We start from the raw sequence: 15013 nt of genomic DNA, 5'->3' as shown, positions 1-15013 counted from the left end.
AAAGAGAGATGGTTTCTTTCAGAGTTTATTTGATTTATATACTCCAAGCCGTAATATAACTATTACGCTTCCTTTAATATATGTGATTAAAAAAAGAGTTTCTCAATGGACCTGAACTCTAGCTGGGGTCAACTCTCCAAATCTTGACCAAGCCATCATCTCCTCCAGAGGCGAACATGCATGGGTTAGCAGGATTCCACGTCACTACATTACATATTTTGTTCATTGGAAGGTTACGGCTTCTCGAACCATCTGGTCTCATAAGCGTGTGACCTGACAAAACTCCGATAATGTTACCATAATATCTATCCCATATGTATATCTTCCCATCCTCAGAGCCGCTTGCCACTAGGTCATCGCGATGCCCAAAACAGGAACGGATAATGTACGCCACTTGCCTCTGACCTACATAGCGTTGGACCATTATTTGTCGTTTAAAGTCCCACAATTGTAGCTCTTGCGACTGGACGCTTATTAGCAAAAGCGAGTGGTCCGAACCTACCGGCCCACTCATTGAGGTCATCTTCTTGCCAATATTCAATCGTGTTACTCTGGGGGTTCTTATTTCATGGTTAGAATCATGATGCTTGCCGATTGCAGAGACGTCGTATACGTCAATAAAGGTTTCGTTACTCATGCATATCAAGTAATTGTCATCTGGGGAAATACTAACTGCATGGACACGTAAAAATTGGTCCTTGGAGGAGCTGTTGGTTGGTGGCGGAGAAGTTGAACTGCCATGCAATGTAGCGTTTGCAGCACTTAAGGATGTTTGTGAAAGCCTACACTTAATAGCTTGCACTTCCAAATCATATATAATTACTTCCCGATCAGTTGATCCCAAAGCAACTAAGTTAGGCTGATTATTAAACCAAGCAGAACACCACATCCTCATCCTCGTGTTAGAAGCAGATGCTGGGATGTCTGATGAATGCGTTTCTGGCAATGTCACAGTAATCGAGTGACATGGATCTATTACCCCTGCAGTAGGACTACTGTGTGCATTTCCATCGTTGTAGTGCCAAGGTTGGCCTTCATCATGAATGTTATAAACCTTCACGTCTTCGTTAAACGAGCACGTAAGTATTCTCTGGCTATCTGGAGAAAAGCTTAGGTACAAAACGGACTGTTCCGTTCCAGCCAATACTTTATACAGCTTGAAATCATTCATGACATCATATACCAGCACCTTGCGGTCGCTAGAAGTATCTGCAGATGCACTAGCCAAATATCTTCCATCTGGTGAGAACTGGAGATACCATATCTCATCCTTATTTTCAGCCAACGTTTTAACATGACTAAATTGGAACATTACCAGAGCTCCTACGTTGTCCTGCAACAAATTGTACGTCGTTTTTTCGCTTACAGCTTTACTGGCTGAATCCCTGTCATTAGACAGCACCAACAGGTCGCCAGACCTTTGAAATTGTATCGCCTGCTTTAATAATGTAATTAACCTACCACGAGGCACTAAGTCATTCGGATTAATATACTGGGATATTCTATCTAGTGTCATTTGGCGGGAAGCTTCAATTGATCCGCCCCAAATTTCTGTAGCCTCAATAGAGTCCAAAGGGCAAGTCAATAATGTAGTCATTTGCAATAACATTGTATCTGGGTTTGGATTCAACTCATCGGCAGGATCCTCTTCGGCTGGTATTGTTTGTATAGTTAACAGTGAATCCCATAGCTGAATAGAAGGCCTGACTACGGTTCGCAAAAACGTCAGCGCCAGTTTCTTGTCCTGATTAACAAGAACCAACTCAATAAATATTTGCCTGAGTAGTAATACAAAAATCTCCATCACCGTAGTAAGCTTCAGGATGTCCGCCGCCTCGTAAATAGACAGCCGCTGAACGAACAGGTACAGTATTTGATATTGCCGTTTAAGAACCTTGACCATATGAGATGATTCGTCATATGCTGCAAGTTCGCCAGCTTTTACTGGACTAGAAGTAGAGTTCCTGTTATTCCTTAGAAGGTGAGACAAATCACCATTTACCAATGGGAGGCGAAAGAGTAAATTTATCGTGCATTTCTCGAAGTTTCCTGTTTTAACCAGGTCAAATAATAATTGAACTGTAGTAGACTCTACTTGAATCCCACCGCTTTCATTCTCCAATTGTACCGCTGATTTCTTATACCCAAGTTCATGCAAGGTATTAATGAGCAATTTTGTTAGCTGTACTTTATCGAAAGGCTGTGCCAAGTCCTGTATGACATTCGACTGCTTTTTCTTTGTATAGTCAGGCACAAATAGCTCCTCGTTCTCAGTTAAAGACACCGGCATGGTAGAGCAACTGTAGTAAACGCTAGCTATTAATCAGGCTTCCAATATCCACCAATCCTTAGTGTTTACTCGGTAAGCTTATTGACTGTTAGCGAGTTGTAAGTGTCTGAACCCCTTAAACATTCTGGGCTTTCTTATTATAACGTTTTAAGGGAGAAAATAGCTATACTAGTATATCATTTGTGACGACAACCAAATGACAGCGTCAGGATCCTGAAGATGGCTTCAGCACTGACACTGCCTATACACGATGAACTAAGTCTATATATATATATCTAGTCAATATTTTAACTCGTTAACGTTATGCGCTTTAATAATTGTCGTTAAATTCTGACCAAGAAATTTGATATCATAAAATTTCATAAATTCATTCATCACCTCAATTACAGTTCAAATAAATACTCCCAATGAGGAGTTAGTCATTACAGGCTTAATAAAATACTCCTGTGGAGTGGGTATTCATTGCAGTGTTATTTTCACGCTATCATTGCACATAAGGCAGCTCCTACCCCTGACCCATCTTTAGCTACAAGTAAGTGGATCTTACGTTCACCATCGGGTCCCAATGGAGATAGAGCTAAACCGTGTCTCAACATCGATCTAAAGCCCGGATAGAATTCAAAAACACTTCCGTCACAGCCAATGTCTACTTCCCCATGGTATCTCTTTTCTAATGCGCCGGTCTTCATGAGGACGGCAGCAAGAGGCACAGAAGCTAGGTAGGCAGAGCGCCGCGAAATTGCGCGAACAAGTTTCTGGATAATAATACGTTCATCATAGGTTGTTGGTAGCCTCAATGACTGCAAGAAAGATAACTCTGTTTCGCGCAATTGGGAGGAGTCGTCAATTTCAATGTGCGAGAGAACCTCTGAAGTCAACTGGAAGGGCTTGGTGACCTTGGATGGCAACTTTCCATTCTGGTACTGTCTGAAGATCATACCTTGGGAGTGCAAGTCGACCAAGATGGTCCTCAAAAGCTCACCCAAATAGTAACCGGAAACACGCTTTTCAAACAAGTTGTGCCCGGGATTAGGACTGTACTTCTGGTCTATAAATTCATCGTACTTTGTTGTAGGCAAGTACTTCAGTTCCTCATCAAAAGAACCCCACTCGATGTTTATACACATTTCCTTCTTCCCTTGGGCAAGCATCTCATCTATAAATGACTGTGGAAGTTTCTTGATGTTCTCTAATTTCTCCATGTAGCAACCATTGGTACCTGTACCGAAGATACAACCGATAATGGGCTCGGAAATCTCTCCCGACTTGAAGCTGGCGCCCCCACTAGAATAGCAGTGCGACAAAAAGGTACCGACTGTGTCATTGAGAAGAGCAACGACGCGGACATGCTTCAACCCCACCTGCTCCAAATGGTGCTGCAACAATTCAACAACATCCTTTCCAACAGTATCCTGTATATTGAAACCCTTGGTCCATCTTATCAACGTACCCTTGGACAAAGAAGTCTGGTCAACCGGGAACGAAAAAGTAAAGCCCATTTTGATAGGCTTACTCGTATCTTCCAGCTCTTCGGGTAGGTTTTTCTTCAAAAATGTCAACGTGCGCTTAGCCATATAAGCAAATAACTCATCCGAAGTAACTGGCTCATCGGCGCCATCATCCAACAATTCCTCCGGGATTTTGGTTTTCTGCTGCTTCATAGTAAACGTAGTGTTCCCGTTCAACTTAACTGAACAAACTCTAAAATTAGTCCCACCCAAATCAGCTGCCAAAACAACCCCTTCTTCAGAACCATCGGGCCTCCCCATCACAAATGATGGAATCATAGGTAAACCACGCCCGTCATACTTAGCCTTCAAACCTTCCTCCATACATTCGACAAAATATTCTGTAAGTTCTGCAAGCTTTTCTTTCGTAACGTCAAATTCGCTGCAAATCTTGTCGACTGTGGTGTCGATTGCATACTGCTTCTGCTTGTGTAAATTATCAAATGACATTTTTTGGTATTTTAGTATTAATTCGTATATGTTATTAGCTAGAAAATAAAGACCCGCTCTTTGTTATGTTTTATAAACAGCGACAGGAGTCTAAAATAAATTTTTTTAAAGCCATACATAGCTTTAAAAATTCCCTTTCAAATTTATATATTTATATATATTACTATTCGACATTAATTTGTTGGTAATTAACAATTTTTTATTATACATTCATATGATTCGTGCTGGTTTTCAGGGTAGCATTGAATATTAAGGAGTATGACAGCGTCGTGACAATAAAATCAAGTGACAAAAAAATAATCGAATGAGGTTTGGGATAGTGGAGTACAGCACCCGCTGCTGTGAAAACAATCGTAATCGCTGCAAAAAGTTTGGAAGCGGAGAACAGCATAGGGTTTGGTTAGAAAACCCCGCACAAAAAGTGACAGAATAGGAGAAAATTCCGGCTGATCGCGAAGATCGAGCAACGCAGGGCCTGACGTCCACAAACACGCAACTGCCCCTTAATTATTACGTAATCCCGCTACTATTTATCCGAGAGTTGGGCCACAAGCGGATCCGCGGGGGTTGGAACGGTTGCAATTACCGCGTATTCTTGTACCGTATTTCATGCAGACTTCAAGTGCATTTTAGTACTGTATATATTTTAAAGTAGGTCGCTACAATGTGTGTTACCCTTACGTAAGATAGAAAAAAAGTTCTACTACTTTCAGCTTCACAGTTGGCTTGTATAGCGGGTAGTTGACGGCGTAGTAGGTGATTCGGCTACATAGTAATGCTGATCGTAAATGTGTCTTGACGCAGCCAAAGTTTTAGATACTGGTCATATACTTGGCACGATCTTAACGAACTGTTGTTTTACGTACCCTATTAGCGGCCTAGTAGAATAGCGCTAAACTTAAGCGCGCAGTTGGGACGATTTGGCTTAATTAGTGCGAAGTAGATGTGATGTTAATTAATCACACCATATAGCAGTACACAAGACTATATCGAAGGCGATCATGTTTGATCATGTCTTTAATCTAATAAGCTTAAGCCATTGAGGAACGCGTTTCTATGGCGTGTTAGATGATCTGATATTAAAATACGTAAATCGGCTGTATTATGTTAACCCTTGCAATTCTGAAACTGTTTTTACGTATTAAAAAGATACACTACATACAAATAAATAAATAAACGTTATATCAAAAGATAAGCCAATATGTTAAGGATCGCAAAGAACCTTGTTAAAACATTCGAGCAATCTGTGCATGATATATCGGGTGATAGATCACTTGATGTGTACTTTCAATCAATTCCACCAAATTTGCTGATTCCCGGTAATGATACGAACACATCGATACACGGACTTAGGGTTGTGAAGTCGGAGGAGTCGCAGCTGCAGTTGCAGTCATTTTTTGACTCCATTGTGGGTATTAACAACCAGCCGATCCCAACGATCACAAACCAGCATGGCTTCCTATACCCAGATTACAACTCAATTTTTAGAATTTTGAACAATAGCTGCGGCAACAGCGTCCAATTCAACGTCTGGTCCGCCAAGGGCGGCTTCTACCGCGACGAGTATATCCATATAACGCCAAAGACTGCCGTCGAGGACGTCCCGCTCAACAACGATGGTGAAGACTCCACTCACGTGATCTTCGAATCTCTGGGATTCGCTGTGCAGTGGACACCATTGATCGCCTCGACCTACACTTACCACGTGCTTAATATCAACCTGGCGGAGGGTCCTGCACAGCTAGCGGGACTCGTTCCCGGCGAGGACTATATAATCGGATGCCAGGACGGCCTCCTAGCCACTGGCGGCGAAACTATTCTCCAAGATATCGTCAGGTCACGTACCAATCAGGACCTGGTACTATATGTCTACAACCTGGAGGTCGACTGTGTGAGGCCTGTAACGGTGCATATCGGGAGCGATGGCCGCCTTGGGTGCGGGGTGGGGTACGGCTTCATTCACCGCATTCCTCCACCTAAATCAAACTATAATTTTGAGGTAGGCCAAAATTCCGAAGCCTTCATTCCTGCTAGGGCGCTACAGTCGCAGCCCATCGCAACTACTAATGCACCACCTCAACAGCATACTGCCCGCAAGAAAAAGCGGCAACCAAATGCTCCCAACACGTCAATTATGCAAGATTACTTCAATGAAGGCAAAGATGAAAGTCCCAGAAGGGCATCACCAAGTACTCCTATAGAACCACCGCGGCAGCATAAGCCTCAAGAGTAGAGCTAAAGAGCATATAAGAGTGGGATTTTGAATTGTGTTTAGCAATCGCACAAGCCTACCCGGTGAATATGCACATCTAATCTCCACTTCTGTAGTTACTTTTAGAGCTTTTCTTTACAGATTACATAATCGCTGTGGTTTATTCAACACGGTGTCCTTGTTTTTTTTTAACTATTCCTCAGCTAAGCATCAACTCCCGCCTAATATAAAGACAACAGTTTATAAAATTTGCCACTCGATTTAGATCCCGGACACCCAGTAGACTCAAACTGTTGTAAACACTAAACTAACTCAATAGCTTGGATATTCAACATGTTGTTTAAAAAGCAAATTACACTGGCTCTAGTGGCAGCAGTGACCGTTGGTGCTAGTTCCGCCCAAAACGCCACTGCTCCTGATGATTCTGATGTTGTACAATTAAATGGTGAGACATTCCAGAAATTTGTTGATGAAAATCCATTGGTTTTAGCAGAGTTCTATGCTCCATGGTGTGGGTACTGTAAGTCTCTTGCTCCAGAGTATGTTCAAGCGGCAGCAGAATTGAAAGACAAGGGTATTCCTTTGGCACAAGTTGATTGTACTAAAGATCAACAATTGTGTATGGAAATGGAGATCAGAGGGTACCCAAGCTTGAGGATCTTCAAAGATGGTAAGACCGACGACTCTCTAGAATACAAGGGAGGTAGAACCAAGGATGACATTGTTAAGTTTATGGTGAAACAGAATGAACCTGCTGTTTTGGTGTTAAACGAGAAAACCGCTGCTGAAGACTTGAAGAAGGTGCTAAAGGAGGCTGGTTCCGCCGTTATTGTTGACGGAGGTGTTAAGGGCTTCAACTCTACCTTCTACGAGGTAGCCGGTTCCCAAAGAACCTTCTTTACATTTGTTCAAAACCAAAATGGGGATGGTAAGTTGAAGATCTACTTGCAAGGCGAGGAAGATCCAATTGTTTACGATGGTGAAGATTTAGATGTTCAACACTTCACTGAATGGATCGCCGTTCAAAGCGTTCCTTTCTTTGGTGATGTTGACGCTGACACTTACGAACGTTACTTGGCTGCTCAGGTCCCAATGGCTTACTTCTTTTACACTTCCAAGGAGGAGCGTGCCGAATGGGAACCAACTTACAAGAAATTGGCTAAGCAATACAGAGGTTTAATCAACTTCGTTGGTTTGGACACCGCCAGGTTCGGTAAACATGCCGACGCATTGAACATGAAGCAACAATTCCCATTATTTGTTATCCACGACTTCCGTAACGACTCCAAATTCGGTATGCCACAGTTAACTGAAGAGGAATTCAAGGCTGCTGGCCAAAAGGAAACCCTAAAAGAGAAGGACGTCTCCAAGTTCGTTAAGGACTTCTTAGACAACAAATTGGAACCTATTGTCAAGTCCGAAGATATCCCAGAGACCCAACTCACCAACGTCTACAAGCTAGTCGGTAAGACCCACCAAGAACTTGTTCACGATCCAACCAAGGACGTATTGGTTGAATACTACGCCCCATGGTGTGGACACTGTAAGAGATTGGCTCCTACCTACGAACAGTTAGCTGACGTATACGCTTCTGATGAAGACGCTAAAGACAAGGTTTTGATAGCTAACATCGACTTCACTGAGAACGATGTGTCGGGTGTCCACGTAGAGGGCTTCCCAACTATTGTTCTATACCCTGCAGGCAAGGACTCTGAGCCACAATATTACGACTCCACCAGATCCTTAGAATCTTTCTTCGACTTTATTCTAGAAAAAGGTAACAACAAGATTGACGGTAAGGCTATCAAGGAACGTCTCGATAATGCAGAAGCTCTAGACGAAGACGAAGAAGTTGAAATTGAAGAACCTGCAGTTCCAGAGCCTGAAGAGGAAGATGTAAAAATTACAGTGACTAAGAATGAAGAAGACGATGAGCAGGATGCTGAGAACTCTGATGACGGTGAGTACAAGTGGTCTGCTGATGAGTTATAAGATCAAAATCTAAGTCTTTTTAAAATATAGTAACCTTATAGTATCGTAGAGTGTGTTTGATGGTGATATTTGTCATGTCATTTACAACGTGTGTAAGCTTATATTCTTCACAACATAGCTTTTAACGTACAATCAACTGAATACTACTCGTAGACTTAGCTGAACTGCAAGGAAATTAGTTTCTATATCGTATTCGGAGCTTTAAGCGGGATCAATTAGCCTACTAATTATCTTTGGCTCGTAATGGGATTATTTACACCGCCTGCTGGGGGGAAGGATTCAAATGTAGGTAAACTACCTTCAACAAAGCCGGTAAAGCCGGACAAAGATATAAAGAAGCACTTTTATCGAAGACCTAGTTTAGGGTTGACCCTTTGGGGTCCACTGGTACCTGCATCAGATAATAAAATCGGTCTATGGTCTCTTCTAACGATTCAAACAGCGTTCGGGTTGTATTGTATGAATAGGTTCAGAAGTCTGCGTCCGAAAGTCCTCAAGAAGAATGTAGCAGACTTTCCAAGCCTGAATAGGTTTTCACAGACCTCTAAGGACATGTATGTTGCCTCTAATACTTTTAGTGAGTTTGGTGGGACGCACACGTTCCATAGAAGGAGTGATGAGGGCTCGGGTTTCTTTGCTTCTAGAAGGTTTGTTAACGCGAAGAGGCTCTTGTATTTGATTGGAGGAAGCTCTTTGCTTGTGCAGTCCTTCTTGGAGGCATTTAGGTTTACGTTAGGCTATGATCCGTGGGAGGAACAGGCTAAGGCTGTAAGGGACAAGCAGTTTTATAATGACGTTGTAAAATACTACCATGAGGGAGTTGATCCACTGCGGTTTAAGGTTAAAGATGCTACCAGTGGATCAATACTGTCTGTGAACATCCCTGAAATAAAACAAGGGGTAGCAGTGGCGAGAGCTCATGCAAATGCTGATAATATCATCACTAAGTGGCTAGGGCCTCTAGACTATACCCCGTTATCGTTCTCAGAGTTTCTCGATAAAGTTGAACATTATCTGAATATGAGCGAGTTCCTAGAAAATATGAACTCTAAAATGGTAGTTGAGGATAATGAAGCTGCAGCTACAAGGAAGAAGGAACTCGAAGAACTCATTCAAACTAACGCGGCAAACAGGAAGTCCATCAGGCAGCTATTAGATTCAGAACCTTCCGACACTGCCGCTCCGGCATCACCAAAAAAGCCTGAAATAAGCATTAGAGGCGTTACAATAGATCCAAGTGTAAAATCGCCTGAAGATATTAATCTACAAGAACTATGGACTTTATATAACCCCTGGGTTGATTTGGCTTTGGATACCTCTCTAAGCATAAAGTTCTTGCCAACCATTAGAACCCCACAAGAACTTATCAATGAGAATGAAGATGTTACGGATTTGGGAATAGCTCCCACCAGGAAAGAAAATGAAAGTAATGCCACTAAATCCGACTAGGTAACAACAAATATAGAACCTATCGAGAACAATAGTTGGGATTTAGCTTCATTTAAAGCGTTAGTCACTTTCTCACATCGTATAATATGAGTCGCCGCTTTAGAGACTTTAAAATCTCTTAGGAATATATTTATTATATATACACAACATATGTTGATTACCGCAGGAAAGAATGAGCTTGTTCCATAAGTTATATCGAACAGTTTTTGTATCTTTATTATTTGCGATACGGGTTCACGCTGTTTATTCCGATGAAGCGTTTCAGTCAGATTGGCAATGGACAAATATCGGTGATTACAGGTGTGTACTTGGTAAAGGAAATGATTCTTTGACGATATTATCGGACTTAGATGGCAGGTCTTTATTATCATTTGTTAATTCCACTAACGGTGATGTTATTTTAAGGCAACGTTTGGAATTCCATGTTGAAGATATTATGTCATTGGACGGTGGTTCGAAACTTGCTTTAAAAACTAATGACGAAATCAGGGTTCTTGATGCTGGAATGGGGGTTATAGTTGATAGTGAAGTTGAAAGTTTTGAGTCTTCATGTATTGTTGATCTAAGCAAAGTTGCCATTGAAAACAATGCCGTTAAGATCTTCGGCAATGGTCTAACGAACGCAGCGGTTTTTGAAGTTCCTTTGCCACAGGGTTTCAGGGAGATCAAGTATTTGGAAACAGATAACTTGGATAATCTTTCTATTATGTTCTCTACAGAGGACGATATCTACTATTACAGGGAGTTTACCGACGGTGAATTCTATACTTCATGGGTTAGAGATGAATCGGCTAGTACAATTGTTGCATACACTTATATTTCCGAGATCGATGATGACACTAACAATGTATACGAGGAATTGAACACGGAAAGTACGTTAAACATATTTCAAGCTTACTGGTATCGTTTGAACCAAAATTGGAGGAGGCTCTTAAAGTTCCTGAAAAATACTAACAAAACTCCAGGCTCCATTGTCACTCACATGTTAAAGGATGATGACGAGGATGATTTATGGAGACGTGACCTGGAGTTTGGGCAGATTAAGAGTTTGATATTAGCAACAGGAGCTGGTAATATTATTGCCATTGACATGAAAACTGGTGATAAGCAATGGTCACTTCCTACTGGCGTGTCTGGTATCACTGGTTTAGAAGCAGTTAAGGGAGATACTGAGCTGATACTGTTTACAAAAGAAGGAATAGTAGCTAAAGTAGATATAACAAATCATCAAGCACCAATTATAAACTCTGAAAGGATACATATCCCAAATGAGAAGGTATTCCGTTTGGGTGACTCTGACGACTTCTTCTTCCAAGCACCAAAACCAACTCTTTTACTAGCAGAAAAATCCTCTAATCTTGATAATACGATTATTGTGGGACACGATAAAAAGTCTTTGGCTGCTTATTCAGTCACTAATGGAGAGTTGTTCAAGACATGGAAAATACATGTTGAGCCTGAGGAGGAGGTTGTGGCTTTCGCATCCAGGTACGACGAGGTGATAATGAATATTGGTAAAGTTCTCGGGAACAGAAGTGTGATGTACAAGTATCTAAACCCCAACTTGGCATCTTATATTGTGGCGAATAAGAAGGCGAATTATATGACTGTCAACATTATCGACACTGTAACCGGGGAACTGATTCACAGTGTTTACCATGACGAAGGAATTGTTTTAGATGAGCCAATAAATTTAGTTTTTGGAGAACATTGGGTAATATACTCATATTTCAGTAACGTACCAATTGCTGAACAAAGAATTTCAGTGATTGAATTATACGAGTCTTCGCAGCCTAATGTGAGAACTTCAAACTCATCTGTAGTACAGGACTCATTAAGAAATTCCCATAAACCGCATGTCATATCACAATCGTTCTTTTACCCAGAGGTAATAAAACATATGTTATTGTCCAGGACTAAATACGGTGTTACCACAAAGGCCATTATTCTCGAATTGGAGAATGGGCAAATAACGTACCTTCCGAAGTTTATTCTAAATGCAAGACGCGTGGAAGCATCTAAGATGTCAGAATCAGATAAGAGGGAATTCATGGCAATGCCATACATTTCAAATATTCCATTGGACGACAAGCTTGTACTCACGCATTCCAGGATGATGATTAACGGGAAATCATCCAAACTAATTTCTATACCCACAAACCTTGAGTCTACATCATTTTTATGCAGTTTGAGCCATGATATATTCTGCACGAGAATAGCTCCTTCATCTCAGTTTGACACCTTATCTCCTAGTTTTGAGAAAGGTAAACTTTTGGCTACTATCGTTGCCATTATAACAGTTTGTTATTTCTTAAACCCAATAGCTGAAACGAAAAAACTTAAAACGAAATGGTTGGTTAAAGATTTCTCTTACTGAAATTAGTGTGCAATATCTGTGGAGCCAAACACATTGTACAGTGACTGGCTCCTCTATTATTACATTATATAAAGTATTGCATGAAAACTTTGAACTCATGAATAAGAATTTAATTGCATCTTAAAAGGTCTCATTAGTTTGGCAAGGTCAAGATAGTAACATGATATTAATTACGTTATGATTAAAAATGATGCATATATAGACAGACCCAATTAGCAGTAGATACAATAACTGAACATATAAAGTCAATCTGTAACCAATTTAGGAACTTTCAGGATTTATTCAAAAAGTATTTCAACGCCAGCTACAGTTCTTTATTTAGGTTTAGATGGATGGAACCTTTGAGTAGTAGGTTTTAAATGATTGAAAAAATTCTGAAAGAAGTCCTCGAAGGAAGTGAATTTGTCAACATCTGGCATGCTAAAATTTCCGGAGTGGCTCGTTGTATGGAAGCCTTGAGTAATATTGGGAGTTTCACTAAATGAGAAAGAGTCTTGGAAAGTTTTATCTGTCATACTCTTCTCAAAGTTACATATTACTGTTGGGATGTTGGGGGAAACTCTCTTCTGAGAAAAGTCTCGGCCAGTGTCAATCAAAGATTTAATTATCTGTCCAACATGTAGTGTAGCCTCGTTTGATTTCTCACCAATGGTATTTAAATGCCAATATATCTTAGTACATTTGTTAAGCACCTGCTGCCTTTCAGTCAGTTCATAGCAGTATAAGAAATCGTATACTGTTAAGCATGCGTAAACAAGCTGATTCAAAGTGATAACCGGTGCACCCTTGATGAGTGCAGGAGGTAATCTCAAGAACTCATCCATTAGTGAGAAACATGACTTCTTCATGGTCATTAGCATGCATTGGTAGAATGCTTCGTTGTGCATAACTTCGTCATAGAATTCTATCAAAAATGTGCGGAATATCATAATGTAGTAGAAATGATAGGAAAACTGTAATACACCACCATCGTCTTTGGATAATAATTCATCCCAGTTACTCAACCAATATTCAATTTCTGGGAAAAGTAATGAATCGTCCTGAGAATTCTGATCATCGAATAGCTTCAATGTCCGATTAAAGTATGATTTGAAAGATAGAAATATTTCTGTTACAATTTCAGCTAGGTTGATCTTACTGATTTTGATTTCATCGCCAAAATTGGCCTGAGGAAACTTTGCGGTAAGTTTGTTAAACTCTCGAATCGTACCGTCCAGAACCGTGAAATCACCGTAACCAATAGAATACTGGAGCAAACACTCTGACAATGAATTTAGAATTCTCAAGTGATATAGATCAGTTGCATTATACTCCTCATTGACTAGTACACGATCCTTAATCTTATGAAAATCAATTATAGTCAATAAGCAGTCCAAGGCAAACTTAGAAAGCCCTAGTGAATGAAATCGCGTTTGCCTATGTCGCTTCGCTTTCCTAGAGACGTTGAACATAGAACAGTAAAGTATCGCTTCAATATCATGATCCGTTAATCTATCAATCATAGTTAAAGTACTAGTTAGCATTCCTTCCATGTAATTATATAGTAGCTCCTGTTCCGTGCTATATTTGTTGTTGTCATCAAAACCCATCGCAATCATAGTAAAAACACTTGAAATAAAAGCATGTTCCTCCACATATGCTCTATCGATCGCCTTGATCCCCCCTGGTATAATCCAAAAGTGTGATTTTACCAAAAACTCCTTTGATAACGTCAAACAGAGCTGTTCATTTTCATTAAAATATCTCATAAATCCATCCCGGGCAACAACAAACGGCCTCTGTCGCTTCTCTAACAGCATACTACTCGTTAATTCTTTGCTCTCCGGAAAGAAACGGGAATCTATATCATTCACCAATTTAAAAGGTGGCTCCTGCAGCTTCAAACTATCTAAAAAGCCCTTGCTGAATACATGATCATGCGATGTTCCTCGAAGACCTGCCTGCTGAAATAAAGTAATTGGAGGATTAACACTAGAAAAATGTGGTTGGATGCTGGGGTAAGCCCTTTCCGTCGTGCCAGACAGAGCTGCATAATACGGCAAATTAGTATCACGCGGCTCGTCACCAGGGAACCGAACATCTCTACGTCCTTCTAGATGCTTCACAACCTTGTCAAATTTGGAATGCAAGTCATTAATATATGACTCTAGTAACAGTAGCCTTTTATCTAACACTTGTAAAGGCGGACCCACATCTCCATGATCGGGAACGTTTCTCCCGGTCGGCAGTTCCACATGTGAAGGATACAGTGAACTTCTCAAATCAACTCTATCCTGCTCGTCCTTACAATACTGCGATAATGAACATTCCAAACTTAAAACGCTACATCTCCTGCACTTACCAACGTGTTGTTCATAATCACATCTTGTCTTTTGTTTCCGACATACATCACAGCTATAAGTTTTCCTTTTCTTTCTCTGCTTCCTAACGTTTTTACTATCATTGTTGCCATACTCTGGATTACTAGTTATACAGCATCCCTTTTCTTCACCACTCTTTGGTGCAACGCGCTTTTTTCCTTTCATTAGTTCCTCGTCATCCTTTTCATGCGATGAGCTATCACCATCATGAACTATCAACGTTTTACTAGATTCTAAACTATTCTTTTCCTCGTTACTATCATTTCTGGATCCTGTAATATCGTCTAACACCTTACTAGACATCAGATTTGGCATTCATAAGTATTTTTCTTTAATTTTCGTTATAGATGTAACACATGGGTTTGGTTACATCGG

General features: G+C 40.7%; 7 protein-coding genes across 7 annotated transcripts; 4 read left to right on the top strand and 3 right to left on the bottom strand.

Moving 5' to 3' along the window:
• Positions 1 to 118: 118 nt before the first annotated feature.
• Positions 119 to 2290, bottom strand: GID7 (glucose-induced degradation complex subunit GID7; the record flags this gene model as incomplete). The annotated part of the gene is made up of 1 exon (XM_018131618.1): positions 119 to 2290. One exon carries the CDS (start codon positions 2288 to 2290, stop codon positions 119 to 121), a length of 2172 nt encoding a protein of 723 aa, XP_017986494.1.
• Positions 2291 to 2766: 476 nt separating this feature from the next.
• On the bottom strand, positions 2767 to 4248 carry AW171_hschr31335 (HCL654Wp; the record flags this gene model as incomplete). Its single annotated transcript, XM_018131619.1, has 1 exon — positions 2767 to 4248. The coding sequence occupies one exon, from the start codon at positions 4246 to 4248 to the stop codon at positions 2767 to 2769; it is 1482 nt and encodes a 493-aa protein (XP_017986493.1).
• Positions 4249 to 5449: 1201 nt separating this feature from the next.
• Positions 5450 to 6481, top strand: GRH1 (Grh1p; the record flags this gene model as incomplete). The annotated part of the gene is made up of 1 exon (XM_018131620.1): positions 5450 to 6481. The coding sequence occupies one exon, from the start codon at positions 5450 to 5452 to the stop codon at positions 6479 to 6481; it is 1032 nt and encodes a 343-aa protein (XP_017986492.1).
• Positions 6482 to 6793: 312 nt separating this feature from the next.
• On the top strand, positions 6794 to 8452 carry PDI1 (protein disulfide isomerase PDI1; the record flags this gene model as incomplete). The annotated part of the gene is made up of 1 exon (XM_018131621.1): positions 6794 to 8452. The coding sequence occupies one exon, from the start codon at positions 6794 to 6796 to the stop codon at positions 8450 to 8452; it is 1659 nt and encodes a 552-aa protein (XP_017986491.1).
• Positions 8453 to 8695: 243 nt separating this feature from the next.
• MGR1 (Mgr1p) lies at positions 8696 to 9901 on the top strand (the record flags this gene model as incomplete). The annotated part of the gene is made up of 1 exon (XM_018131622.1): positions 8696 to 9901. The coding sequence occupies one exon, from the start codon at positions 8696 to 8698 to the stop codon at positions 9899 to 9901; it is 1206 nt and encodes a 401-aa protein (XP_017986490.1).
• Positions 9902 to 10073: 172 nt separating this feature from the next.
• On the top strand, positions 10074 to 12278 carry EMC1 (Emc1p; the record flags this gene model as incomplete). Its single annotated transcript, XM_018131623.1, has 1 exon — positions 10074 to 12278. The coding sequence occupies one exon, from the start codon at positions 10074 to 10076 to the stop codon at positions 12276 to 12278; it is 2205 nt and encodes a 734-aa protein (XP_017986489.1).
• Positions 12279 to 12592: 314 nt separating this feature from the next.
• Positions 12593 to 14953, bottom strand: URC2 (Urc2p; the record flags this gene model as incomplete). The annotated part of the gene is made up of 1 exon (XM_018131624.1): positions 12593 to 14953. The coding sequence occupies one exon, from the start codon at positions 14951 to 14953 to the stop codon at positions 12593 to 12595; it is 2361 nt and encodes a 786-aa protein (XP_017986488.1).
• Between the last annotated feature and the right edge of the window lie 60 nt (positions 14954 to 15013).

The sequence above is a fragment of the Eremothecium sinecaudum genome, chromosome III (genome assembly GCF_001548555.1).
Source record: "Eremothecium sinecaudum strain ATCC 58844 chromosome III, complete sequence".
In the NCBI taxonomy this organism is placed as follows: Eukaryota; Fungi; Ascomycota; class Saccharomycetes; order Saccharomycetales; family Saccharomycetaceae; genus Eremothecium; species Eremothecium sinecaudum.
The sequence above is the reverse complement of the archived record's forward strand: the minus strand, read 5'-3'. Positions and strand labels throughout refer to the sequence as shown.